The sequence below is a fragment of the Mauremys mutica genome, chromosome 21, assembly GCF_020497125.1.
Source record: "Mauremys mutica isolate MM-2020 ecotype Southern chromosome 21, ASM2049712v1, whole genome shotgun sequence".
NCBI classification, from domain to species: domain Eukaryota; kingdom Metazoa; phylum Chordata; order Testudines; family Geoemydidae; genus Mauremys; species Mauremys mutica.
Window position 1 is genome coordinate 22,185,208 of NC_059092.1, and position 27,764 is coordinate 22,212,971.

A 27,764-nucleotide genomic window follows, 5' to 3' on the forward strand; every position below is an offset into this window, starting at 1 on the left:
AACATAAATAGTGCCTTAGGGAGCCATCTGTGTTACCACAGCAGAGTCATGTGCACCACGATCAGATCTGTAGTGTGCACAGGAGCCTGCCATATTGTAGCCAGGTCACATAACGACACTAAAGCCTGGCACGTGACCAAGGCTCAATTACAGAACCTTACTCTCAGCAGTGGCGCTACGCCAATTTACACTAATGCGAAACCAGCCCTTTTACTGAGCCTCCAACTCTGTTTTGGTAGCGGTAGGGTAGACAGGCTTAAAGTGAAGCTAAGGAGAGCAATAACGACACACTAGACTGCCAGGTTGGCTTTGCTCCAGGAAAATGTCTCCCTGTGATTCATCCTCCTGAACGAAACACAGCACACAAGTGATACCATGTGGAAATAATTCCTGAGCCATGAGCGATCTGTTGTTCTCTTAAAGACTATTTCAAATGTGTCTCTGGAGGATAAAAGTCTGGGATGATCAGCTCTTCTCTTTTTATTCTATTTTATGAGCAGAAGTGATTCCCTGTTTGACAAGCCCCGATGAGATTTCAGACCCGATTTAGCAGTCTGAATGGAGGCACATCCCTACAGTGATGTCAACAGGAGCGGTATCTGAGCAGGGCTGCAGGACTGGCCATTCCATTCCAGCACCGTGTAAATTAACAAGTGATTAAGTCCAGGGAATAGTGTTAGCTGGGTATCCTCACAGGACATTGTATAAGGAAAGGTCCTTTTGGCATCCTGCAGAAATTTATGGAAACCCCTACTCAGATGGGTGGAAGACAACCTTGAATATATTCCCCTGGGCCTGGTTTAACATTCTTCAATCCCTTCGCTGCTTTGTTACCTCACCAGGCCTCTTTTCTTTCCTACCGCCAGTGTTGCTTACTTAGCCTGGAGGAGGTACCTTGGCAGCTCACTGATAATGCAGTGCAGAGAAATTTTATGCTACATGGGCCAATTCTTATCCTGATTTACGGTCCAGGCATTCCACTGAAGTCCACCAGGGGGCAGAGGGTGTAAATCATGGCAGGACATAGCACAGAAATTCCTTGAGGCAACAGCCATCCCTCACCAGCTGATAGCTGTCACCTTGGAGATGTCGGGACAAACTGCAAGCTGGTCACCTTAGGCCACGCCCACCCGAGGGCAAAGTGTCACGTTTTGAAATGCACCCGTGTTAGCTAATGGTTTGTCTACACAGCACCGCAGTGCAGCTAAGGGGGGCAAACCGCAGCGTGCACCAGAGCTGCGCTTTAGCTGTCCCCTGTGCACACTGTGGGCATGAACTAAAAGGTTCTTAGTTTACATTAACAGAGTCCAGTTGGAAAGACAACTGGATTCACATGCACTAAGTCCCTACTGGTTTGCAGCAGGAGTGTCCACACAGGGCAGTTAGTGTGCAGCTCTCTGGTGCGCTCCGCCATTCACACCCCTGTCGTCTTTTCAAATGTAACCATGGCCTTAGTGGCCCTGGCTCTTCCCCCAGTGGAGCAAACGGAAGTTTTGCCATTGATTATAATGAGGATTCCCTGTCCCTCCCTCCACCCCTGCCAATTTTTAAGCAGTCCCTCCCATGAAACCACACCAGTGTGTGAAGCCCCAGCCCCAGACCTACCCATTTAGGCTGCAGAGGACGGAAGACAGACCCATGATCAGGTTAGCCACAGAGAGGGCATTGGCGACATTCTTGCGGACAAACTCCAGAGCCTGGGCTCGGCCTGCTTGCTCACTCAGGAACAGCTTCTTAAAGTGGTGAAATATACCTGGAACCCAGCAGGGGGAGACAGTCAGGACGAGAAGACCTTTGCCGCTGCCTTTCCAAGAGGAAATTATTTAAGCATAGATCCTTGAAGAACAGGAGAAGGCCCAATGGATCAGCGTTGAGTCTATAGTTAAATTCCCCAAGTATCTGTGAATCCGTTCTAGGGTCAAGCTGAGGGAGCCTTAGAGAGGGCCGATTTTATTGTGTGAACATGGAGCTAGGTTTTTAATGGAGATCCTACTGCAATGTGTCCTGGGACACAGAACTGCTGTGAAAAGGGGACAGGAGCTTCTTGGCCTTATAGGTTTTTTTCCTTAAACAAAAGTAAAGCCAATAAAACACTAAATCCCAATCGCGGCCCAGTCTGGATTTTAAAAAGAGTTGATGCAAAAGTGGTGGAACGGGGACAAGGACTAGTGCCCCCCAACTCCAATACTCTATATTGAGGTCCTTCCTTCAGAAGTTTGCTTTTGGGACAGCCTTACAAAGAGGGGAGTTTTCCTGCTATTGGTGTGTAAATTAGTACCTGACTGTTGTTCTTCGTGGGGAGACCTGAGTCAGCCGGCAGTTCCTCTGCCATTAAAAGGGGCCAGCACTCATCTCGGTGCTTCCTTTGGCAGCTGTCAGTGCTAACATGCCAGCCTGGCTGTAGCCCTTCTGCCCCACATCATGAGTCGACTAATGTGAGATTAGCTCCCAGAGGTGTTGTTACCATACACGCTGCTCAGAGTGTTTTCATGCACTTTCAGCCTTATCGTTTCACACCTGCCTAATGACTAGGCACTGCATGTCCTCACTCACTCAGCTCTTGCCATGATCTGGCCATTTGCAGCCTTTGCATTCTTATACACACACACACACACACGTGTATATGTTCATAGGGATGGATGCCTTTTGCCTTCCTCGCTCCCTTTAGCCCCCCCTCCCCTGAATAGCACAGGAGGGAGGGGAGGAAAGACTGCAACAATCAGATGTTATCTCAGGTAGTAGCCCAGAAGAATTGCTACCTCTAGAGACTTTTTATTCATAGGAGGTGACATTCCTGTGCAGGGGGCTAGCACAAAGCCTACGCACCACTGAAGGCATCAAAACTGGGTTTAAATGGAGCATAGGGCTTGTGCTGGCCGAAAGTGATGGGACTTTGTGCACGTTAGTTTTGCAAGAAATTGGGGGCAACACATCAATTGAGTTCTAGGCCACTGCAGCCAAAGATAACATCACAAATGAAAGCAATTCACTCTTCAGATGTTCAGCCCAGTCGCCCCATTAGCTTTCATTCACCCCATTCTATAACCACGTGCCACAATTATACAATTGAATATGCATTTTTTAAAAAGCTTATCAGAAAATTCTTAAAGCTGTTTCTGCTTTACTCCCCCACACCCAACCATTAAAACAAACATTATTTTTACTTAGGAAAAAAAACCAAAAACCAAACTTACAATAAAACCAACCCCACGTTTTAAGCTCTATTTATCTTATATACCTATAGGGCTACTCTTTAGAGAAAAGGTTAAGGGTCATGTCCTACTAGTGTGTTTTGCACCCTGCCCTTGACGTGTTTCCAAAGCCAGGCAAGTTCATGAGATTCTTCATCTGAAAGAAAACAGCATGTCAGAGCAAAAGCCATCAATGTGAAACGAGTCAGATTGGTGTACCCGGCTTTACCGCCCTCCCGTCAAGCCCTCCCAAGGCTCATACTGGGACAATACAGTCACAGCCAGTATCTTGTAAGACACATCTTTATCCAAGTTTCACTAGCACTTGCTCTTGTGAAAACAGATTTCCCACGAGGCAGCCATGGGCCCCCATTTGAAGGTACCATCTGCAGCCAGGCTTATTCTTTTTAAACTTCAGTGACCTGCTCACTTGTTTGCTCTTTGTACAAAAGCACAAGTTATTTTTAAAAATAACTGTTAAACATCCCATCAAAACTGTAAAGCTGTGTCCATTCTAGGCAAAGTCAGAGGAACAGTACGTTTAGTCCACTTAAACGTAATACTTGAGCAGATAAAACATGCACCCGGAGGACTATGAAGTCTATTTACCCCACATTACAAACAATCCCATTTGGATTAACATAAAACACAGCAAAAAGGTTGTTAGAAGAGGCACCATTTACATCAGTGGGCGCATTTGAAATGTTTTAATTGACTAAAACCAAACTGATTGTCAAATTAGTGCGCATGAATCACTGAAATGAGATACCTGCTTAAAAAACAGCTGGACCAGTCCTACTAACAAATCTCCCAAGGTGAAAATGCAGGAATGTTTCCTGTGCTCAGGGCTTGTGGGGAGCAGTCAATTACATCCAACTTTTCAAATGAACTGGCTGAAAAATATTCAGTAACATGAAATCTAAAGAACAGACAGATTCTTTTGTAACCATCAAAAGCTGAACAGCTGGACTATTGGTTCTTTTAACATCTGTTCCATTTTTGCAGGTCGTGTTCTTTTACCACAAGCTAAGAGAAATGTCAAAGATCACAGACACCATGGAAAGAGAGGGAAGTAACATACAAGAAATCAAGGTGATTTCCATATGAATTAAATGCATGTTTATTTGTAGATTTGGGATCAAATATGCCACCTGACTTTGGCAGCTCTGTATTGTTACGATGATTAAAAGCAGCAATAAACCCATCTTCAACAACCATTTAAACCAAGTCTGCAGCCACGTAGATCCTTTATGCTGCTGTGGTGATGCAATGTGTACTGGTGATACTGGCTCATTATATTTGCAGGGATAAGGCTGTTTACAGGATTACACCCATGCACTCCCACACAATTCACCAGATGCAACCAAGGGAAGAGTCTTGTCTCTATCTCGAGTGCTTTTTAAATTGTGCTGCTGGTTGGAGATTGGGAACAGCAATAGAGAAATAACAGTTTTAAATATATTATAATTGCACTTTAACGTTTCATCTCAGTAATTTAAAGACTTCAATATTACTGTTTATCAAAGGAATAGAAGGCCACCTATACGTAAACACCCTCCCCCCCCCTACAAAAACGGGAGGGAAGGGCAGGAACAAAAGAAAAAACACCCCTGCCCTCACTTGTCCACCTTTGTGTAACTATGGAAACTGAAAATAGCCAATGGTAAGAAGCCATTTCAATCATTTTGTTCACTCACTCATTTTATTCTCTGGGGCAAAATTCATCCCTATGTAACACCATTGACTTTAATGGCTTTGTACTAGGCATGAGTGTAGTTTCGTATGTTACAAGTGACCTGGCATCAGGTCCTGTTTTACTGGGCAGCCCATTGAAAAGAACTGGGGTTCCGGGTTTCCCGCAACTGAAACAGCCCTGGGCAGAAGGCCCACTTGAATGGGATTTAAATGGTACATAGCCCCTTGCAACCCTTGAAAATAGCATTTATGGAGGGCTTAAGACCACCACAGTGCCTTGCAAGCAGCCCTCCGTACCCAGAGTGCCAGGCTGAGCCCCATTCATTCCAGCCTGCAGAGTGTTTTCCTGGGTTACACACATTCTGCTTTGTACCCGTTTGCTTTGTTTTATGTTAATTCACCTGCATTCTATATTTTCCAGCAGGAACCTTTAGCACTGGGACTTGGTTTCCTCTATCAGTTAGAAGGGAACTTGTTCTTCCTCTCTATTGTGAGGACAGTGCAGCCAGGTTGCAGGGAGTGCTGCAAAACATCCCAAGCTTGCACTAGCTGGATTTGGTGTCTACCCAAGGTGAGACTTTTGTCTTCCCTATGTAATTTTGCAGAAGAACCTCAGGTGATCCTTGGAGGATTCCTATCCAGGTACTGTCCCAGCCAGATCCTATTTAGGAACATACTTTGCAAGATGGGCATAATATAGTGCATGTTTTATGTGCTAAAACGGTATTTTAAGTGAACAGCTCTCTTCATTCATATCCCAAAACACCAGTTAACAACTCCTTAGTTTGGTGCAACAAGTGGACATCACAATTCATACTATACCTCTCAAATGGAACACATCTGTGATGTTTAAAGACAAAAAAAGACTTCTTTGCCTATAAATTATTCCATCATCAGGTACTATTCCCTCTGCTTTTGAATTCCTAGTGTATTGAACACTGAACATTCACACAATCCTTCCCCTACTCAATAATCACCACCCGCCTGATTTTATTTGATGCTTTTGTTGGAATTCAGCAACCAAATGCAACATTTAACAAGAGACCCTCACAGAGTCTTAAATTTAAAAATCTAACCACTGATATCCAGTTTTATTCCTTTAGCTTTTCCAGCTGAATTAAACAAAACACTTAAGAAATATATTTAAGGAACAATCCCTGATGGGACAGCTGTTCTCCCCCACACCAAATGGACCTTTCCCCATCTCTATGATTTTCTGTCACAGTTGAGAGGTAGGCCAAAAATTATTGCAAATGTCATGAAAGTGTTTTGTGTTCATACACACAGGTGGATCTAGCTCATGCTAGAAAATTCCCAGAATGAGCCTTGCAGGTGTCTTTTGCTTAGATGCCAATACTGTTACAAGTCCAAAATTTAAAAACATCCAAGATCTCTGCTGGGATTTTTTTCATTATTATGGTTTGATGTACAATAGCTGTTCTCCCACATTATGAGCTTCTTCAGAAGAAAACAGAACCTCTGAACTGAATCTGCCAGGCAGCTCCTTGCTGGGTTTTTTTTAATTCTACCACTGATACTGGCTCAAGTTTTATTTATTATGAAAGTTATTTTTATAAGGCGCATACAACAAGGTCTTGACTGAGTGTTAATGGAAACCTATCAAAGACATACGGGCCTGATTTCCCCCTCAGTCATGCTGGTGTAAATCCAGAGTAACTCCACGAATGTCAGTGGAATTACACCAGCATAGATGAGATGAGAATCATGCCCTGTGCAATCCTTCACACCCGGGCAAAGTGGGTATACATGAAATCCACCATGTCAGATGTTTCCATTCTCTTACACTCACTTAGGGCCTGATATTGCATTCCCTACTCAGGCAAGGCTCCAACTGACTTTAATGAAGCTTTGCAGAAGAAAGCCCTGAAGGATGCAGCCTTTGCACACTAAACCTGACTAACTCTTGGGATGAATGTCACCCCAGTCCCAAGGGGGCCTGTCTAAGCTCCAGTACACCACTAGACCCTAACGAGGGGCCTTGGTTAGACCATCTACACTGGGATGACGGTCACTGTTTATAACCTCATTCTTACAAGATAAGTTTGAGAAAACAGAATATCCTAAACCAAAATTAGGGCATTCAGGAGATGTGTCTTAAAAAGGAGGGCTTAGCAGGGTTGTTATATAGATTAATTCTTTGCATCACTCCATAGCTATAGGGGGATTAGTTAAGTCAGGCCATTAAATAAAGGACTCTGAACCTATTATAAGCCTGTACGGTGACATCAATGGAAATCCAGGCTTATTAACAGGGCTGGCTTTAGGCCAATTCCCTAGAATCGGGCCCTGCACCTTAGGCGCCTTTTTAATTTTTTGTACTCACCCAGTGGCGGTCCGGGTCTTCGGCGGCACTTCGGGGCAGCGTGTGTGTGTGTCTGTCTTTCACTCACTCCGGGTCTTCGGCATCATTCTGGCAGTGGGGGGTCCACGGAAGACCTGGAGCAAGAGAAGGACCCTCCGCCGCCGAAGACCCGGACCATCGCCGGGCATTTGAATCGGGCCCCGCAGTTCCTAAAGCCAGCCCTGCTTATTAAAGTAGCCTCACAACTGTCACCACTGACCCTCCTTCAGCCCACAACATCTGGAAAGAAGTGTCAGGAAAAAATAGCAGGATATATTCCTCAGCTCCACACTAGCAGCCAGCTTGATGGTCTTCAGTCAGATCCCAAGTGAGTACCTTTGAGGGCTACCTGGTGAATTTCAAGATGCTTAGATAGATATTCTTGGTAGCTGCTATCCAACAAAGCAGCCATCAAAACTGATAATTCACTAGATGTATGAGACAGACCTTGCGCACGTACATTACGCCAATGGAGTTCTTGACAGCGTGACAGAGAATGGACTCCAAGTGTAAGTTTTAAAATTATTTGTCCTCTTCCTCCCCTCCCATTCCCTGCTCCCATGGAGGTCAGTACAAGTTTTGCCATTGACTTTAATGGAACCGGACTGGGCCCTTAAGTTATAGGATCTGATTCTCATCTCACCCCAGATGCACACAAGTCTAACTTCCATTGACGGCAGTAGTGTCACTCAGTCATTCTGGTGTAAGTACGAGCAAACACCAAAAGTAACTCCACTGACGTCAAGTTACAGTGCTGTAAAACGGATGAAAGTGAGAGGAGAATCAGGCCCATGGGTTTATGTTAACTTCTTTCAGCCATGTCACAAAATAGGGACAGACATTTAGTTTAAATAAGCTAAATCCTTACTCCAAACTCCCCTTTGATTGGATTCTAGCTCAGTTTTGCCAGTGTAGATCCAGAGTAACTCTGACAGGATTACTTGTCATTTTGAATTTACATCAGACGAATTAGATCCGAATCCAGTTCATTAACGTCAATTGTCAGAATAAGGGCTGATGGATATGGCCCACAGAAGTGTATTTTTGAAATAGCCCATCCCCTGAGAGTTAAAACTTAGTTCTTCTGAAGAGCCCTGTCGAGTTAATGAAAACTCCTGGCCCAATATGAACTGTGCGGTTACTAACCACCTCAGAGTTGCTGCAGACAGGAATCCTCCCCAGCAGAAATCTTGGATTTTAACAATCAGTGAAAACAGAGAAAAGCAGCAACAAAAAGATTAGAATCTTGATACCCAACGATGCTTTTGGCATCACAATGGCCGGCTGCTAGCATCAGCAGTAACAGAACATGGAGAAAGGGTGCTCAAAGGGTTTACAAAAAAAAAAACAAAAAAAAACCAAGTATGAAATTGGCATTTCTTTACCTTTCTGTTGTAAAAAGGGGATTATCCACTGGCCTCCAGTAAGGCAAGTTTGTTCCACTTTTGAGCAGTGTCTTTCACAATAACCTGTGTACACTTGCATCAACTGTGATTACTTGGGGGAAGGAGGTTAAAACATTCAACCAATGAGTGTTAACTATCAACATCCCACTCCCATGTCCACAGGGCCTGATTCTCCTATCGCATCAATGAGACTCCACTGGCTTCAGCAATGTTTCCCCAGTGTGACAGGAGGATCAGGCTCAGTGTATCTGGCATGGTGTGAGGCAGTCTAGCCTCCCCACATTTAAGGCACAATCCAGCTCCCATTGAAGTCAGTGAGTCTTTCCAATGGAGGCCGGATCAGGTCCTCATGCCACATGGGCCTCTCCTGTGGAGGTCAACAGGCGTTCTCAGCATAGGCCAAAGCATGCTGGGCTCCTGCAACTTCCCTCTAATTGTTTATATCCATGTGCAGAATGAATTTTGTTATGTGCACCAATATAGAGGTGATGTGTGGTGGGGTTGGGGCCGAGGGGTTCGGAGTATGGGAGGGGGCTCAGGGCTGGGGCAGGGCGTTGGGGTGAGGGCTCCAGCTGGGGGTGTGGGCTCTGGGTGGGGCCAGAGATGAGGAGTTTGGGGCTGGGGCCAGAGGACTCCCCCCAGCCCTCTCTCCACCAGCAGCAGCTCCAGGGGGAGAGGTCACAGTGCCTCTCCCTGCTGACAGCAGCTCCAGGGCCAGGGGAGAGGCCCACAGCATCCCTGCATGCCCCAACTTGCTCCCCTCCCCCTTATCTCTCTCCTCTCCAGGCCCTTGTGGCTGTGCACGTGTGCGGCCCTTTATAGCCTGCTGTGTGGCCACGCAGCTTAGAGGGAACTCTGGGCTCCTGTATTTCTGAACACAGAACACCATTGCTAGAGATATGACAATGCCTGTTTCTTGGAGCATTTCCACGTCAATGAGCTCATTATACAGGAATTGTCCCAAGAAAGATCAAGAAGGCAAATCCTCACTAAGTCATCCGGGTTGCAAACGACACAATGCCTACCTCTACCCTTCTACAGAGAAAAATCTTCTTGTGGAAATGCCCACTTAAAATATTCCTTTCTCTGAGTTTCCAATCTTGAATTAAAAAACGCCCCCAAAATGTTAGATCAGCAAAATGATATTAAAAATGCTCAGGGAAACCCTGGTGAATCTGAAGAAAAATTCTTTATGTCTCCATCCAGCTAACACTCATTGGGTGCCAAGAAAGTGTCTGAAAAAGGGAGCAGGGGTTCTTTGTGCACAGCACACATAGTACTATGCAAGTGGGCTTCTTGTACGGCTGGCTTATTTTAATTGGGACATGTTTTAACGTGGCTTTAAAAATTGTTGCTTTTTGTGGCTTCCTGCAGGGACAGCTAGACAGAGAGCAAACATGCCTCTTTGTATAAACTGAAAACAAAGATGGCCAAGTTCAGATGATCCACAGTGGAAGAGTCAGAAAGATGTTTAAAACAATAAAATAGTTCTAGGATAAGTTTAGATCGTATTCAAACTCAATGTAAATCTAGCAGGAGGCACTCTTCTGGCTGAAATGAATATAGTTATTTCTCATAATTTACACATTGGCATATTGAAAAGGAAATGACAAGAGATAATGCAGGGTTTCCCCCAAGATTTTAGGTGAAGGTGTGGATAAGTTCCCAGATGTCTGACTATGCAACCCCAAATGTCCAACAGAGCATAAGTGGCTCTCTGTGGAGTTAGTTTAGAGCTGGTTAAGAGGGGAACAAGGGCTTTAAGGAACAGAGATGAATGGGTGGAGTTGGTGCAGAAAATGATGTCACCAACCCCTCCTTAGAGCTTAGGGGAAACCCTGCAAACGAAGAGGAGAGCGGGGAAGGCTCTAGAAGGTTTTCCAGTGTCCCTGCTGGGCATGCTCAAAGTGGTGCCATTGAGCAGGGGAGGTCAATTCTAAGAGCATGCAGTTTCACCTGCCAGGAAGCCATTGTGGCCCAGACTCTCAGGTGATGTATACAGGTGTAGCTCCAATGACTTTGTGCCAATTGGCACCAGCTGAAATCCTGGCCCCGCAGGTGGTAGTTTTATAGTCTATGAATGATTGGTGACCTACCTCACTTACAGGTTCAGACACAAAGTATGCCTGTTAAGGTGACACACACATCCCTTATTGGTCCCCTTCACTCAATTTTATACTGACAGTGACAATTCTCCACTAGGTAAGAGGGAATCTGAGTGACTTGCAAAGGAATAGGGGAACTCTGTCTCATAGGTAAGTGGCAGGAGATTTTGCTTCTTGGAATAATGTTGCTGCAGTACACTCCTATTAAGTGGTGAACTGATATTTTTGTCTCCAATGAAGCAATTGTTTGTGCTACCAACCCAGAAGGGCCGTCCTGCACGTTAGGGACCTACCAGATTCTTGATCACCACCTTGTACTTGAAAAGAGTGGTCTAGATTTCAGAACATGAGGTTTTTTATGGAAGCATCGGAGCTTTATGACAGCTGGCATGGGTTGATGCAAAGGCTGAGTCTACGAACCCCTAGAAACTGTGGTCAGACTAAATTAAAGTAACTCCTCCCACCAATCTGGAGAGCTAAACTCAGACAAGCCAGCATGCTTAGATGCTATGATCAATACATCTCCCTTCAGTTAATCCCATTAAAAGGGACATCAAGGTTGTAGATCCAAAGAGCTAACCTGTATTTGCAAAAACCTACACAATTCATTAACAGCTCCATACTTAAATGCTCTTTTCTCAGATAAGAAAAAACCCATGCAAGTCACCCAGCAGTCATGCATGCAAGTTTTAGAGAACATAATTCTGATACGGGAATTTCAGCATCAAGCTCCCAAAGGGTGATTAAGCAGCAAGAAGAAAAATGGGACTTAAAAACCTCAGTGTCCTTTTAAAGGACAGATTTGCAGTAAAATTGTCCTTCGTCTCACTATAACTAGTTTTGTATGACTTCAATTAGTTCAGTCTACCAAGCAAAAGCCTTTCAGCAAAGTTACCTTTAAAATATGAACGTGCTTCCCCCTCTCTCACCTGTTCACGAAAGCATGAAAGGTGCTGCTTACAATGCAAGTTATCAATTTCCAGCCACAATTAAAAGAGACACATCGCACCTCTGTTCTCCAATAATACAGTGGCAAGGCGACAATAGCCTAATTTTCATTCCCTGCCTGCATTATCATCCCCAAGGACCTGCCTCTTCACTGTCTTACATCTTGCGCAGTCATTTACACCTATGCAAATGGGTGGAAAACACTAAATTTCTCACTCACATAAACTAGTGTTAATGAGCAGTAACGCCAATGAAGTTAATGGCATTACACTAGCTTTTCACCACTTTAAGTGCAATCAGAAACAGTTCCACAGGATTTAAACACTATCTCTGCTAACTTCGTTGTTCATGCTGATGTGAATGGGACATAATTAAGAGACTGTCTGTTCTGCTACGTTCTATAGCAAGGTCCCCTGATTTCTCTGGGACACCAATTCCAAAAAGTAGAAATTCTGAAGCAGCTTCAGGAAAATGTTATGGTTTCTTTTAAAGGCTTTTTTCATTTACATATGAAAATGCTTCACACAATCACTACGATAGCTCCTGCGTTATTTATATCTACATTAAAATGAATTTGTTTTACACTCCCACAACATTTGCAATGCACTGTGAAATGCACTGTGTATGGGCAACTCAACTGCAGTGCAGAAGATGTCAGGGAGAAGCTGAGGTTTTGGCATGGGCTGAACATATTAGCTGAATTAACTTGCTAGAGTGAAAGAGTTAACAGCAAGAGCATCTGAATTTTCATCATCAGCCATTTATAGTCAACACTGACATGAATGGGGCTAGTCACCATCTCTCAGATGTTGTTCCCGGCTGGCTGCATAATCAGCAAGACGATTCTGCATTGATGTAGGCTCAGTTCACACTTAGAAAGTTATCTGGCAAACACAGGGGCTAGCACTTTTCAAAAACCGAAATACAGTTCTGTGGCACGGGACAGATTCTGTGACACTGTCAAATCGATCAGTCTAATTAAACCTATTGAGACTGGGGAGACACTCAAGGCCTGATTCTGATCTCACTTATCCTGGTTTTATACCATCATAATGCCATCGACTTCAAGTGGAGTTTGCCCTGATTGACATCACTACCAGAGAGAACAGTCTGGGCTCAAGGTCAAAAGAATGGTTCAGGACACGTTTCAAAATTACATCCCAGGCACACAGGCCAGCACGGCTGTATTGCTCTCATGTAATCCTTCTGCAGTGGGGTGGGGAATTTCACCCATGATTAGTTTCAGAAGGCAGGTATAACCTGATGCAGGTATCTTAACCCAATGGAGAAACTGCTGCACTGAGAGACTGTGAATGCTAATCTCATGCTCCAAATCCAATTTCAGTCATTCTGCAATCAAGCAAAACCGGAATTACATTTTTTTAAAGAAATTTAAACCTCACTCTATTCAAACCTTAAAGACAGTGTTTTTGCATGACTCAGCTACATCAAATGTATTCCTTGGCCGTGAGAGGGAAGTATTTAAAATAGGATCCAATTCCTGTTTCCCAATGCAATCACCTCTCTAGTTCAAAGCAGACTGAGCCCAACGCTTACCAACTGCACAGGAGTACACAACTGCTAGTTCAAGCGGACTGCAGTCTGCTTTAGGCTAGCAGGGGAAAAAAGGATAGTAGGAGAGAAGCAGTTATTACATGAGCCAGCTAGATTCTCTCATAAGAAGCACACGGCAGCCTCTCTATTTGTATACCTCCAGTCCAGTGACTGTGAAAAAAAGAAAATACTCAGACATTTAAAAACTAGCAATATCACGCAATCCTGATACTGTAGGGCCCATTCAAGAAGAATTTCAAAGTAAAAATGCTCCCTTGGCCACAGACTGTGTTTTAGGAGAGCTGGAGAAATGCTAATTCAGAACCTGTGTTTTCCTACTGTTTCCTCATTATGTGGAGGGCAGCATATTACGGCATAGGGAACTGCGATCTTGGTAGGTAACTGTACTGGGGGAGTTGTTTGGTAATTAGTAGTTACACGATCATTAAAAAAACCAGTTCATTAAAATCAGATTGTTAAAGTTCAGAAATAAAGATGGATCATGCCCAGGAATGGTTGTGTGAAAAACCTTCTAGAACACAGACATGGGAGACCAGCAAGGAAAGAGAACACTCAAACCTATGTTAAAAGAACAACAAACAAACAAACCTCCAGCAATATCAAGGAAGGAATTTTATGGACATCACAGAATCACCCACATTAATGTTAAAAATTACAGACCAAATTCTGCCTTTGGATGCATATGCACAGCTCCTAAGGACTTCAGTAAGATTCGCATGCACCCATCCATCGCAGGATGTAATTATTTGGCTCCTTGGTCAGCCTATCACAAACTGAGACAGAAAAGGCCCTGATCCAAGAGCCATTAAATTCCATGGGAAGATTCTCCTGGATTCCAACAGGAAATGGATTGGGCCTCAAGTTCACGAACAGTGTCAGGCTTAACTTTCAATCTCCAGGCTTTGTTCCTTGTCAAACCAACACTTACATTGCACTGGGGTGGGGGCGGGGGGGTATTTTAACACACGTTAAAATGACACTGCGACCCCAGCAGGCCAGGCTGGCCCGAGTGTTAAATGATTATGTTTAATATTTTAAGCTCTTTGAGGCAGAGATCAAGTCTTCTGCTCTTGGGATGAAAGGAGCCTTTGGATGCTACCACCATTAATAAGAGGTCAAGTTTTATTTTTTCCATGAAGTACTGAAAAGAAGGGGAATGACTTTTGGCTGAATTCATCTTTTTACACCTTGTCTCAGTTGTACCAGAGTAAAAAAACCCCAAAGCCAGTGGATTGTTAACCACAAGTCATTATTAAATCTTACAGCTACATGTTGGGTAGTTGTGTGTGTGGCTAAGCCTGGTAGGCCCCGCTGGAGCCCAGGGCTGGCTGGCGGGGGGAGGGGAACTAAAGTCACCAGGAACAGGAAGGAAGAAAGGGTGTGGAAAGCAGGGCGCAGGGACTCTGTTCTGTGCTCCTTTCCTCTAGCCACAGGCCCTTCACAAGCATCCACAGGACTGGGGCTCTGTGGAGTGCGATGGGGTGTGCTGGGACCAGATGCTCCACGTTAAGCTGGTGGATTCTGAGAAGAACTCCAGCTTCCCCTTCAATTCCTTGTCTAGGGCAGTATGGGCTGAATGTGTGGGAGGTGCAGAAACAGTGGCAGAATGGTTTCTGCAGGATTGGGGAATGAGGAGCCCTGGGACCACTGTCTGCCTAGGCCACAGTCCCAGGATCTGTGGAGTTGCAGTCTGGTAGCTCTGCAGGATTTCAGGCTACAACTCCTTCCCTCAGCTCAAACTGTAATCAAAGCCAGAAAAAGGGTCCCATTAAGAAAGGCAACACAACTTGCCAAGAATGACCAGAAGTGGGTGAAAAGTTTTGAAATTCTAACCCCAAAACAAGTGATGAGCAGGGGGCACACAAAACTGTTCAGATTCCCCTCATTTTCCAATCAGCTGCAAGAACTTCTGGACAAGCTTCGTTGTTGTCTTTGTAGTTTGTGGTCTAAAATGAAATCTTCTTTTCTCCCCCCGCCCTAATCTATACACTAACACACCTCTGGCGACTAAACATCTTTGCATGATAAATGGAACATCTGCTCCATGCTTCCTCTCTGGTCCCCAAGTTGTATGGACGCTGGTTGGTTGGTTGGTTTGTGTTTTCAGTGAAAAAACAGTCAGATCAGTAGATCAGTATGCAAAAAGGAGTAAAACATGCTCAAAGTGCTAAGAAGTACTCACCAGAAGGAGGCGACACCATCCACATCTTTGCTGAATTATTATGGGATGCTGCACTCTTCTACTACTGAAGACTAATAAACACATTTAGAGAGAGGTTAGATCATGCACACAGCATCTAGTTATCATTGCCCAAATTGCTCATCTCATCTCAGGGTATTATAAAAGGCCAATTAACTGGGGAAGGCTCTGCCAGCATCTAAAAACACCCACTTGGTGTGTGACTTGTTATCAAAGCAAAACAAAAAACACCTTCAAGAAGTGCCGTTGTACCAAATACCCAAACTTCCCTAGTGGCCGGAAGTACAAAAGCTACAAGCCAGAGATGGGCATATCCTTTGGAACGACACAGCTAAGCATTTCTGCTTACTTGCACAACACTCATTACCAGTAGGACCAAGCTTGCTTCACACTGTTCAATAAACAATGCTAGACTCCAGATCAGCTGACAGAAGCAGGCTCAACTAGCAAATAGATTGATTGCTTTCCTGTCTCCTGTGCAAGCCCGCCCCCCATCCCTGGGCTTCAGGTAGGAGCATTTGGTTCTGGAACCCAGCTGGGTCTTCCAACGAGCCTAGACGAGTTGGGGGTTTAAATCCCACTGATATTTAGTGGGAGCAGAATTCCTAACCCAGCCTGCAGTAGGCTGAGAATGAACCTTCCTAGGACTGATCCGGGGACAATCCCACAGGGTATTACAGTAATTTCTGTACTGTGAAAGGAAGATCAGGGCTTGTGCAATTTCAAGACCAAACTTGCTTATACAAGAGAATCCCTGAGATTTGAAAGACAATTTACTAAGCTTAGAAACATACTGTAAAAGAAAAAAAAACACCTTCCCTCTTACAGAGAAAACCTTTACAGAAACTGTTACTCTTACTGTATCTATATGTTAATTAAGTGGCGTAGATGAACTAAAAGTGATTTTGCTGTAAGGACCTGTTCAGAAAACAAGGTTTAAGCCTGAAGAAAAGTTTACCCTCTGCTGGATCCAGTTACACTTCCTTGCAGTCGGCGACTTCCCTGGTATTTACACCCCGCAGTGCATTGCATTTCTGAAATCCCAGAGTTCAGCAGAGACGGCTCTGAGGTTTCGGAAGTGCAATGTTATTCTAGAGCATGGAAATGGGGAAGTTTTAAAGTGCAAGGATGAGTGAATTGAGGGACATTAGGACAATCTGGGGGAGGCAGCAGGGCCCAAGGGTGATGGGGAGCCCAGGGAGGCAGCAGGGACCAAGGAGGATCAGTGGGGAGCCCGGCGGACCAGTGGGGATTGGGAGGAGGGTGGGGAGGCATCAGAAGCCAGGGTGATCGGGCAATGGGGGAGGCAGTGGGCGCCAGGAGTGATGGGGGTGGGGGCCAGGGAGGCAATGGGGGCCAGGAGCAATGGGGGGATGGGTAGGGGGCCAGTGAAGGCAGCGGGGACAGCGGCAATGGGGGGGATGGGGGGGAGGCCTAGGGAGGCAGTGGGTGTAGGGGAGGCAGCAGGGACGGGGCAATGGGAAAGGGGGAACTTGCTGCAGGCGGCTAAGTCTCCATACACATGGATCTGGAAAAGTGGTGTGGAGAAGGGCTGGATGTTAGGCGAGGACAGACTGCACATGTGACAGCTTTTCAAAAGTTTAGAGGGAAAGGGAAGGTCTGGGCTGGAGTTTGGGGATGGAAGGAGGCTCAGAAGGCTGGTGCAGTTCAGAGAAAACTTTGGAGCCACGCTGTGGGCTATTCTTACACACACACACACACACACTCTCAGAACATGAACACGCCATTTTTTATGGGGGATGGGGGGGTCGATTTTTAGCCACTAACTCCCTTTGAGCAGCTTAGTCCATCACGGGAGCGCCCCTTCCTTTGTAAGAGTCACTAGCAAATCCAGTGGCCACGGCAACGGACCCGGGAGGGGAACGGCCCTGCCTGTAAGGGACCACAGCGATCCGTTTGCAAGTCACCCAGACAGCACTCCGGCCTGGGCGGCATGAGACAGCTCCTGCCCCGGCAGGGAAAGGAGGTGCCTGGCTGGGCCCATCTTTTCTGACCTCCTCACCCGGGCCTGACATGCTGCTGCGGCTCAGTCTGCACGCCGAGCTCGGCGGACAGACGCAGGTTTCCCCCGGGACCCCCCCCCCCCCATGGGGGACAATCAGCAAGTGCCGCAGGCGGCTCTAGCTCGCCCCGCCTAGACGTATCCCGAGAAATCTGCTCCTCCGGGCTAGGCAGCCCTGCTGCAGACACCGCAGCCCGGACCGTCCCGGGGAGCGGAGCGAGCACTGCCCGGCAGCCCGGGACCACGCCGGACCCTGGGCCGGGTTCTCCGGTTCCCCGCGTGTAAATCTAGGGGGCGGCACCAAAGCTCCTGGCGCGATACGGGTGTAAATGCGGTGACGGCAGAGCAGAATCTGGCCCTCGCTTTGCCCGCCAGCTTCCAGCGAGAGAACTTGGCACGGGCTCGGCTCCGCCTGCCCCGATGCCGCTAGCGCCGCTCACAGGCCGGGGCGGCGCGGGCTGGCGCTGTGCTATGCCCCATGCAGGTTCCGGGGCGGCCGAATGTGCCATTCCGCTTCCCGGGCTCCGGGTCATCTCCCTGCCCTCCGGCGAGCTACTGCTGGGCCCCGGAAGCTGAGTCAAACAGACCGCCCCGGAACCTGTATGGGGCATAGCGACGCTGCTTCGGACGCAGCGGGAGGCTTTTCCCGCAGCTGCTCGGGCTCCGCGGCCAGGCGCGGCGCGGCTGGCCCGGGCCTCCTCCGGCCGCGGGGGGACTCGGGGCTGGGGCCGCGAGGGAGGGGCAGGGGCTCTCGGGGCTCGCCTCCCCAAGGGTGGCTCCACCCGCCGCCCACACTTGCCCCTCTTGCATCCAAGCACTGTCCACAAAGACAGGCGCATCCTCACGACACCGCATCCAGCACCCAGGCATGGGAAACCGAGGCACAGAGACGTGACTTACCCAAATCAGTGGCAGAGCCAGGATTCGAATTAAGCGTTTCGTTGCTCCCAGCCCTGTGCGGACAACACCAGCCTGACGCACTTCTTTATTTTATAACCAATCCCCTTCTCATAAATGCTCTGAGTCATGGACCAGGGTGGGGCTAATTCACAGGACAGAATTTTTTGCGAAACACATTGGATTAGCGGGGTGGGAGGAGCGCTGGAGATAGCGGGAGAAGTGGTTGGACCAGGTTTACTGCCTTCCACAACGGGGCCGGTCCCAGGGGCTGGAGCTGCAGAAGTGGGAAGATCCTGGGGCACTGAGACCGCAGGTATGTTTACGCTACCCCTGCACCAGAGGCACAGCCCCAGCCCCAGCCCCGCCGCTACACTGGGGTCGTGTGGACACTCCAGGTTTTCCCATCGCTGCCGTAAACCCACCCACTCCAGACGCGGTAGATCGATCAGTGGAAGAATTCTCCCATCCACCCAGCTGCATCCGCAGTGAGGGTGAGATCGGCCACCTCCATTGAACAGGACTGAAGTTTGTCGTAGCGCTGGGTGATGCTAGGACCGCCGAGGGTTTCCGTGCGGATTTCGGTTTGTGTCGGTTTAGGTGCAGTTTGGTGGTTGTGCCTGGGGCAGAGCGGGGAAAGAAGCAAATCTTTTCCCTGCGAAATGGGCAAGACCTGTAATGCCTTGGTCAGTTCTGAATATGCACAGAACAGTTTTGCAGCGCTGACAATTTTGGTGGGAGCTGAGAGGTGGCGTTCCCAGGGGGCCTAGATTTAACCCTTCAGAGGCTGGGGTGAGGAATAACTTGGCACAAAGACATGGAGGGAGGTGGGGGGGGGGGCAAAGGCCCAGGCAGTTCCTGCCGCTAAGATCACGTAGGGGAGCACGCTGTGCCGGAGGGTGCGAGGGAGGGGCAATAGGCTGCTGCTAAGGGGGACCAAGGTGGCTGAGTGGGTCCCATGGGGGTGAGGGCACAACAGGCTGAGTCTGGTGGGGCCTAGGGAGATGACAGGCTGCGGCGGGGTGGAGGGGGATCCAGGAGGGCGCGGGGAGGGATGATGTGGGGCAGGCTGGGGGGTTGGAGTGATGGGGACAGAATGGGGGGGCAGGACAGGGGAGGCTGGGGGCAGGACTGGAGTGTAGGGTTGGGGTGATAGGGGCAGTACGGGGGTGCAGGGCTGAGGGATGGGGGAGGGCAGGGGTGCGGGGCTAGCTGGGAGGGCCGAGGGTGCAGGTCTGGGGGCGATGCGGGCAAGCCGGGGGTGCAGGGCTCGTGGCTTGGGGGGATGGGGGAAGGACGGGGGGCAGGGCTGGCTGGTGGGATGGCGGACAGGGCTCCCCCGCACGGGGGCTCGCAGACGCTGGGGAAGCTGGACAGCGCCCGCGGAGCCCCGACCCGCCCATCGCCCGGCCCGGCCCCCAGCCGCACTCACCAGGGGCGCGGGGCTCCGCACTCGGACGTGGCTCGGGCTCCAGCTGCTGCTCCCGGCGGCCCCGCGCTCGCTTTTATACCCGCTCCCCCCCTCCATCCCCGGGAAAATTCCACAGGAAGTGACGGCCGGGGCCTCCGGGAGAGGGAGGGGAAGCAGCCCCCTGCACCGGCCCCAGCATCCCCTGCACCGCCTGCCAGCAGCTCCTAGAGCCCCTGTACGCCGGCACTGTGTCCCCCACATCTCCTGTGCCTTCCCCCAGCAGCCCCTATACACCCCTGCTGTACTGGCCGCAGCCCCCCCCATAGAGACCCTCCCCAGGAACCTCTGCACACCCCCTAGGCTGCCCCCAATCAACCCTGTCACTATATCACCCCAATAGTCCCCTATACATCCCTTATCTTGCCCTCAAGCATTCCCATACTGCCCTGAGCAGCCCCTTATACTCCCCCATGCCACCCCCATAGCCTGCTATATTGCCCCCATACAACCCCTAACAACCAATTATACATCCCCTATTTAATCTCCCATCCTGCCCCAACATCTCCTTATATACCCTCCAATACAATCTCTGTACTGCCTGACAAGCAGCCCTGTGTACATCGCTCTATAGGTAACCTTCCCATACTCAGTCTGGCCGAGGTAGCCCCCTTCATTCCTCCACAACAGCCCTCCTGAGCCAGCTCCCTTGCTTAAAAAAAAATTGGAATTGCCCATGATATTTTTTTAATTTAGCACTGAAATTGTATTAACTTGCTGTTTAAGGACAGGTGGTTGTAGATAAAGAAGGTGAAAAGCAGCTACTTGAAAGTCTTCTGTTTGTTCGCAGGTCTTATTTCATTTCCAAGGGCGAGGAGAAAACCTCAGAGACCATCTACATCAGCACAGAATTCTGCTCACAAACAACCTCCTTTTTATTCACAAAGGGGACCTGGGGGTTGCCATGCTCAGTGTTGCAGTGCCTAACTTTTAGGTATCTTGCTACCTCGTGGAACCCACAGCCCCCAGTTAGGCACCTAGACAATGCATGGGCAGAGTTAAGTGCATAGGAATGGGATCCACAGAAGCCAGTGTGCTAGCCAGAGAGGGGTCTGGCCTAAGCCCCACCCCTCAAAGAGTGTGTGTGTAGATCAGAGGGAGCGCCCATCTCTACTTTGGGTTCTCGGCTGTGAGCCCTTTCCTGGAGTTAGGTGCCTAAGCCCTTCCTGCAAAAAACGGGCAGGGGGTTGTTACTTTCTCCCCTTAGAACTTTTAGCCCAGGGGTCAGAGCACTCACCCAGGATATGGGACCTGGGTTCCAATCCCCATGCCTCAAGGCATATTTAATTGTGTATGCACCATGGAACTGTGTCAACAGAAGCAATTGAGGAGCCCTGGCCCAAGAATACCCCATAGGCACTGTCTGAGGGCACTGTCTGAGGAGGTGGGAGACCCACCTTCAAATCCCTTCTCCACAGCAGGCAGAGGCAGGAAATGAACCCAGGTCCTGGGTGAGAGCACTAACCACTGAGCTAAACATTATAAAGGGGGGTGTTGGCTGGGGTCCAGCTCCCTCCTCCCTCTCAGTTCCCAGACACGGTTCGCCAGTAAATAACAGTCCAGAGTCCAGTCTGCGGCAATGCGATGGGTTTACTGGGGCTAAACAAGCAAGCATATTCCAAAGCCCTTCACACCAGTAGGGCTTATCTGTATATGCCGATAGAGTTTTCCTCTTCCCCTCCCCCAACTACAGTTCTATACGCCGATAGAGCCCCTTCTTCTCCTGACCGCTAGCTCCGTACCCGACGGAGCTCCCTCTTCTTGGCAAACTGGATGACACGTGTAATGCCCCTGCCCTGGTACCACCCCTTTCAGTAGATGGTCATGTTCTGTTCTGGGGAGTCTTGAGTCTAGGGGCAATAAGACCATCTCTTTCGTACTTGACAGGAGGGGAAAGGAGCGGGGTTACTTTTGGCCATGGTCACTATCTCGCAGACTCAATGTCTCTTCCTTACACCTTCCAACTGCTTGGTTACCATAGCAGCCCCTTGCTCGATTGGGTCCCCTTATCTTCTCTTATTACTGAAAGACAAGGCTATTAGCTCGTTTGCTGGTAGTGGGGGGGTGTGTGTGTGCAGCCTTGTGCTTTCACTTACATTCTCTTGCTTGCTTATTCAGCCTGTTTAAATTAAAAGCAAGGCCAGAAGCAAGATTATGGTTGTTTAGACTTTACCCTATTTACTTCACATTCTTCTAACAGGGAGCTTCCTCCTCTGGTGGCTTTGTGTGGGTTTAGTACACGCCCCTACCCCCACCATTGTGAATGAGATAGGCCTAGTTTGAGGATCATGCTGGGGTTTAGGAGTGAGGAGAGTGCCTAGACCAAGGCAGCTGTCCACCTGTTCACTAGCAGAAATGTAGGTACCTATGAGACTTTAATGGCTGAATGTCAGCACCTTGGAACCTTAGGTACCAGTTGAGCAGGGTTTTTGAGGATCTCAGTGGGGCTGACGTTCTTTTGTGACTCTAGCCCAAATACATTGACTATTGAGGGATGAGAGGTGTAAAGCTCAAATTACTATGGACTATTTAAGGCCCCATCTATGCTTAATTCATGTTTTCTGCAGTGGCTATTAAACATAATTTAAAAAATACTTCAAGTCAAAAGGGTTTTAACTTCCTTTGGCCCCATCCATGTTGTGCAACTAAAATTTGTTAGCCTGAAGGGTTTTCAGGACTGCTTCAGGAACCCTGGTTAAAATGCTAGTCTGGGATTTTCAAGGAAGCCAGAGAGTTAGCTGCCCAAATTAATGAGAATTGGACACCTAACTCCCTTTGACTCCTTTGAAAATCTGAATCCAAGTGTCTGTTTGATTGATCTTTGAGCAGGTAGCCAGAGAAACATCCACTCATATTTTGGAAATGTTCTATTTTTCATCAGAACCAGGTGGATCTCCCCTTCTGATGTTGTGAACCAAGTTTGCCTATTGACCAGTGCTATTGAGATCACTATTCCACAGTCACTACTTCTGAGCAGGGGGTTGGACTAGATGACCTCCTGAGGTCCCTTCCAACCCTGATATTCTATGATATTCTATGAAGAGTGGATGTTCTCCTCCACTTCAGGTCTTGGTAATTTCTCTTAATTCTGCTGGTTGATAATGCACTGTGAAGATGAATCAGTGAAAATATGTATATGGCTTCAGGTTTTAATTGCTTAAACTCATCAGAAATTAAGATCCCATTGCGGAAGTCCTTAATCAAAGATCCCTGCTGAAGTCAAAGTCCATGAGAATGTTGCCAGTAAGGACTTCAGTATCATTAGTCTTTTAGAAGTCATATTTTGCTAGGATTGATCAAAGCGGTACAGAATCTATGTTGGTGCCACACTGATTCTTCCCAGATTTGCCACATTCAGTACAATTCTTTGGCATTTCAATTGCCTGATGTGAAATAAACTGGTAATCAGAACAAGCTACTTCATCTTCTTACCTGTTCCACGCTTTATGATGATGCAAGCAATCTGTTTTGTTATTCATTAGTTCCTGATGCAGTTCATCCTGGTTGTAGTTCAGTGTGTAATTAAGGCCCATACATATTTTTCTGTTTGCTGGCTATTGAGAGGCTGACATTTCTTCACAGGCTAAAATTTCATTCTCATAATCATAGTTTTTGGTGACATTATATACAGCTTTGTCTTGTATCCCTTTGTTTCGTTTTCTTTGTACACCAGTTTGCCAGGTTCGTCCAGCTCTTCTTCCCTGTGCTTTGTTTCATGGCTTCTCTTCATGGTTGACAGTTTTTCCTGAGAAAAGCACTATCAAGACTCAGTTGTCTTCATAGAATCATAGACTATCAGGGTTGGAAGGGACCTCAGGAGGTATCTAGTCCAACCCCCTGCTCAAAGCAGGACCAACCCCAACTAAATCATCCCAGCCAGGGCTTTGTCAAGCCTGACCTTAAAAACCTCTAAGGAAGGGGATTCCACCACCTCCTTAGGGAACCCATTCCAGTGCTTCACCACCCTCCTAGTGAAAAAGTTTTTCCTAATATCCAACCTAAACCTCCCCCACTGCAACTTGAGACCATTGCTCCTTGTTCTGTCATCTGCCACCACTGAGAACAGTCTAGCTCCATCCTCTTTGGAACCCCCTTTCAGGTAGTTGAAAGCAGCTATCAAATCCCCCCTCATTCTTCTCTTCTGCAGACTATACAATCCCGGTTCCCTCAGCCTCTCCTCATAAGTCATGTGCTCCAGCCCCCTAATCATTTTTGTTGCCCTCCGCTGGACTCTTTCCAATTTTTGCACCTCCTTCTTGTAGTGTGGGGCCCAAAACTGGACACAGTACTCCAGATGAGGCCTCACCAATGTCGAATAGAGGGGAATGATCACGTCCCTTGATCTGCTGGCAAAGCCCCTACTTATATAGCCCAAAATGCCGTTAGCCTTCTTGGCAACAAGGGTACACTGTCGACTCATATCCAGCTTCTCATCCATTGTAACCCCTAGGTCCTTTTCTGCAGAACTGCTGCCCAGCCATTCGAAACCTAGTCTGTAGCAGTGCCTGGGATTCTTCCGTCCTAAGTGCAGAACTCTGCACTTGTCCTTGTTGAACCTCATCAGGTTTCTTTTGGCCCGATCCTCTAATTTGTCTAGGTCCCTCTGTATCCTGTCCCTACCCTCCAGCGTATCTACCACTCTTCCCAGTTTAGTGTCATCTGCAAACTTGCTGAGGGTGCAGTCCACGCCATCCTGCAGATCATTAATGAAGATATTGAACAAAACCGGCCCCAGGACCGACCCTTGGGGCACTCCACTTGATACCGGCTGCCAACTAGACATGGAGCCGTTGATCACTACTCGTTGAGCCCAACGATCTAGCCAGCTTTCTATCCATTTATAGTCCATTCATCCATCCCATACTTCTTTAACTTGCCGTCAAGAATACTGTGGGAGACTGTATCAAAAGCTTTGCTAAAGTCAAGGAATAACACATCCACTGCTTTGCCCTCATCCACAGAGCCAGTTATCTCCTCACAGAAGGCAATTAGGTTAGACAGGCCTGACTTGCCCTTGGTGAATCCATGCTGTCTGTTCCTGATCACTCTCCTCTCCTCTAAGTGCTTCAGAATTGATTCCTTGAGGACCTGCTCCATGATTTTTCCAGGAACTGAGGTGAGGCTGACTGGCCTGTAGTTCCCCAGATCCTCCTTCTTCCCCTTTTTAAAGATGTGCACTACATTAGCCTTTTTCCAGTCATCCAGGACCTGCCCCGATCGTCATGAGTTTTCAAAGATAATGGCCAATGGCTCTGCAATCACAGCCGCCAAATCCTCTAGCACCTTTGGATGCAGCGCATCAGCCCCCATGGACTTGTGCTCGTCCAGCTTTTCTAAATAGTCCTGAACCACTTCTTTCTCCACAGAGGGCTGGTCACCTCCTCCCCATGCTGTGCTGCCCAGTGCAGCAGTCTGGGAGCTGACCTTGTTCGTGAAGACAGAGGCAGACAGAGTACATTGGCTTTTTGATAAAGCTCTGGGCCTGATTCTCTGTGTATTTTACACAGGTTTGCAGCAGCGTAACTCGGCTAGCTTGGTTCCCCATGCCTGGCATCTTGTGTTATCATTTATACCTGTATAAAGGTGTTGTGTAAAATGCTACCACCTCAGAACTCTCCATGCACATCAGCGGTAGGATTTTACACTCATTTGGCACAGATATAAGTAGCTACCTGGGTTGCAAGGCAGGGAAATTGGGCTTGTTGATTTAAATGGAATTACTCCTAATACAGAACAACGTACACAAGGGGAGAATCAGACCTTGTGTATTTTAAATGTAACCTGGGAATGGGGATTTTAGACAAACTGTAAAATGACAGTGAGATCCTTTTGTCTCCATGGGTCTTGAAAAGTGGGTGATGATGAGCTGAAATGAAGGTAATGAATCTTTGGTTTCTAGTAGTTTCACAGCACAGTGAAGTCTCCAGCATAAGTCCTTCCTGTGGAGCAGACCAATGAGGAGTCCTTGTGGCACCTTAGAGACCAACACATTTATTTGGGCATAAGCTTTCGTGGGCTAGAACCCACTTCATCTAGCCTTGTTTTTGCTGATACAGACTAACCCGGCTGCCCCTCTGAAACTGTTACCTTACACAGTTTACTTCTCAAGAAATCTCATGAATATCACCTGGACTATTTGAGAAGTTTGCTACTACTCAGGATAAGTTAGAGCATCACATCCTAGCTCTCTGGGTTCAGTATTGGGAGAAATCTGTGCTGACTACTTCAGCATCATGGGACTATCATATTAAGGTCCTTGTGTCTTCACCACTTTCTCTCACCAACACCTCATGATCTTCTGCTGCAGTCAGATCTGCTCCCATGGAGTGCTACAGAGGCTTGTTGTTCTCATGGACTGCTCACCAGTAGCCTCTGTTCTGAGGTTACTATGGAGATGTATATCCATTTTGGCTTCTCTATCTGACCCTTGGTATATGTCCATTCATATTGGACCAACTCCTGAGCCCCTTCCTCATTTTCATTCAGTACAATACTCCATCAGTGGTGACATGTTGGAGAGACACAAAGGGGGGCACCAGCTAACGGGGGGGGGGGGCACATGACCTGCACGTTAAGGACAGCTACAGGTCAGTTGCGTCTGTCCCATTGATGACTGGAGATAATTTTTAAGTCTTCTGAAGCTGGAGAATGAGTTCAGATGATACAGGCACAGTGAGAAGGATTCTTATACATTTGCAGTACCCTGGAAACATAGTGCTTCCAGAGTACTGAAAATGAGTCCAAGATCTCTTTCTTGATGGGTAACAGCTCATTTAGGCACCATCATTTTGTATGTATAGTTGGGATTATATTTTGCCATGTGCATCACTTTGCATTTAACATTGAATTTCATCTGCCATTTTGTTGCCAAGTCACCCAGTTTTGTGAGATCCTTTTATAACTTTTTGCAGTCTGTTTTTGACTTAACTATCTTGAGTAATTTTGTATCATCTGCAAACTTTACCACCTCCCTGTTTACCCCTTTTTGCAGATCATTTATGAATATGTTGAACAGCACTGGTCCCAAACCAGTATAGACCTCTGGGGACACCTCTATTTACTGAAAATTCTGAAATTGGGCCATTTATTCCTGCCTTTTGTTTCCTGTCTTTTAACTGGAAAGCCTGGTGATGCTTTCAGGATCATCTAACTGTCCTTCATTTAATTTAATGACAAGCCTTTTGTTATCTTAATCACCCTGCCTCTGTTTATAAAGAAACTCCCCAGCTCTGACTTCTGGGTGCTGCTGGGCCTTTCGCTGCCCCTCCCCCCCAGGCGATTGGGGAGGGGCATGTCACCCTTCAGGGGCCCCTCCACGCGTCTCCCCTCATTGATAGGATTAAGGGATTATACAAGGCACTGGTGAGACCTCATCTAGAATACTGTGTGCAGTTCTGGTCTCCCATGTTTGAGAAGGATGAATTCAAACTGGAACAGGTTCAGAGACAGGCTACTAGGATGATCTGAGGAATGGAAAACCTGTCTTATGAAAGGAGACTCAAAGAGCTTGGCTTGTTTAGCTTAACCAAAAGAAGGTTGAGGGGGGATATGATTGCTCTTTATAAATATATCACAGGGATAAATATCAGGGAGGGAGAGGAATTATTTAAGCTTAGTAACAATGTGGACACAAGAACAAATGGATATAAACTGGACACTAGGAAGTTTAGACTTGAAATTAGACGAAGGTTTCTAACCATTAGAGGAGTGACGTTCTGGAACAGCCTCCCAAGGGGAGCAGTGGGGGCAAAAGACATATCTGGCTTTAAGACTAAGCTTGATAAGTTTATGGAGGGGATGGTATGATGAGGTAGCCTAATTTTGGCAATTAATTTGGCAATTGATCTTTGATTATCAGCAGGTAAGTATGCCCAGTGGTCTGTAATGGGATGTT

General features: G+C 47.4%; 1 protein-coding gene across 8 annotated transcripts in view; it reads right to left on the reverse strand.

The window, feature by feature from the left end:
• The window catches only part of TMEM269 (transmembrane protein 269), a 35,987-nt gene extending 16,115 nt beyond the window's left edge, over window positions 1-19,872 (reverse strand). Inside the window, exons 1-4 of one of the 8 annotated variants that reach the window (XM_044996412.1) lie at window positions 19,835-19,872; window positions 15,465-15,535; window positions 3,239-3,348; window positions 1,606-1,753 (exon numbers count right to left, since the gene is read on the reverse strand). In XM_044996412.1, coding sequence (XP_044852347.1) covers window positions 1,606-1,640 — 35 coding nt within the window. In that variant the 5' untranslated portion in view covers window positions 1,641-1,753; window positions 3,239-3,348; window positions 15,465-15,535; window positions 19,835-19,872. Of the gene's footprint in view, window positions 1-1,605; window positions 1,754-3,238; window positions 4,204-8,394; window positions 8,498-15,464; window positions 15,536-18,405; window positions 18,465-19,834 lie in introns of those variants that run through there. The other 7 variants (XM_044996414.1, XM_044996411.1, XM_044996408.1 and 4 more) reach the window with 7 other exon arrangements.
• Window positions 19,873-27,764: the final 7,892 nt, after the last annotated feature.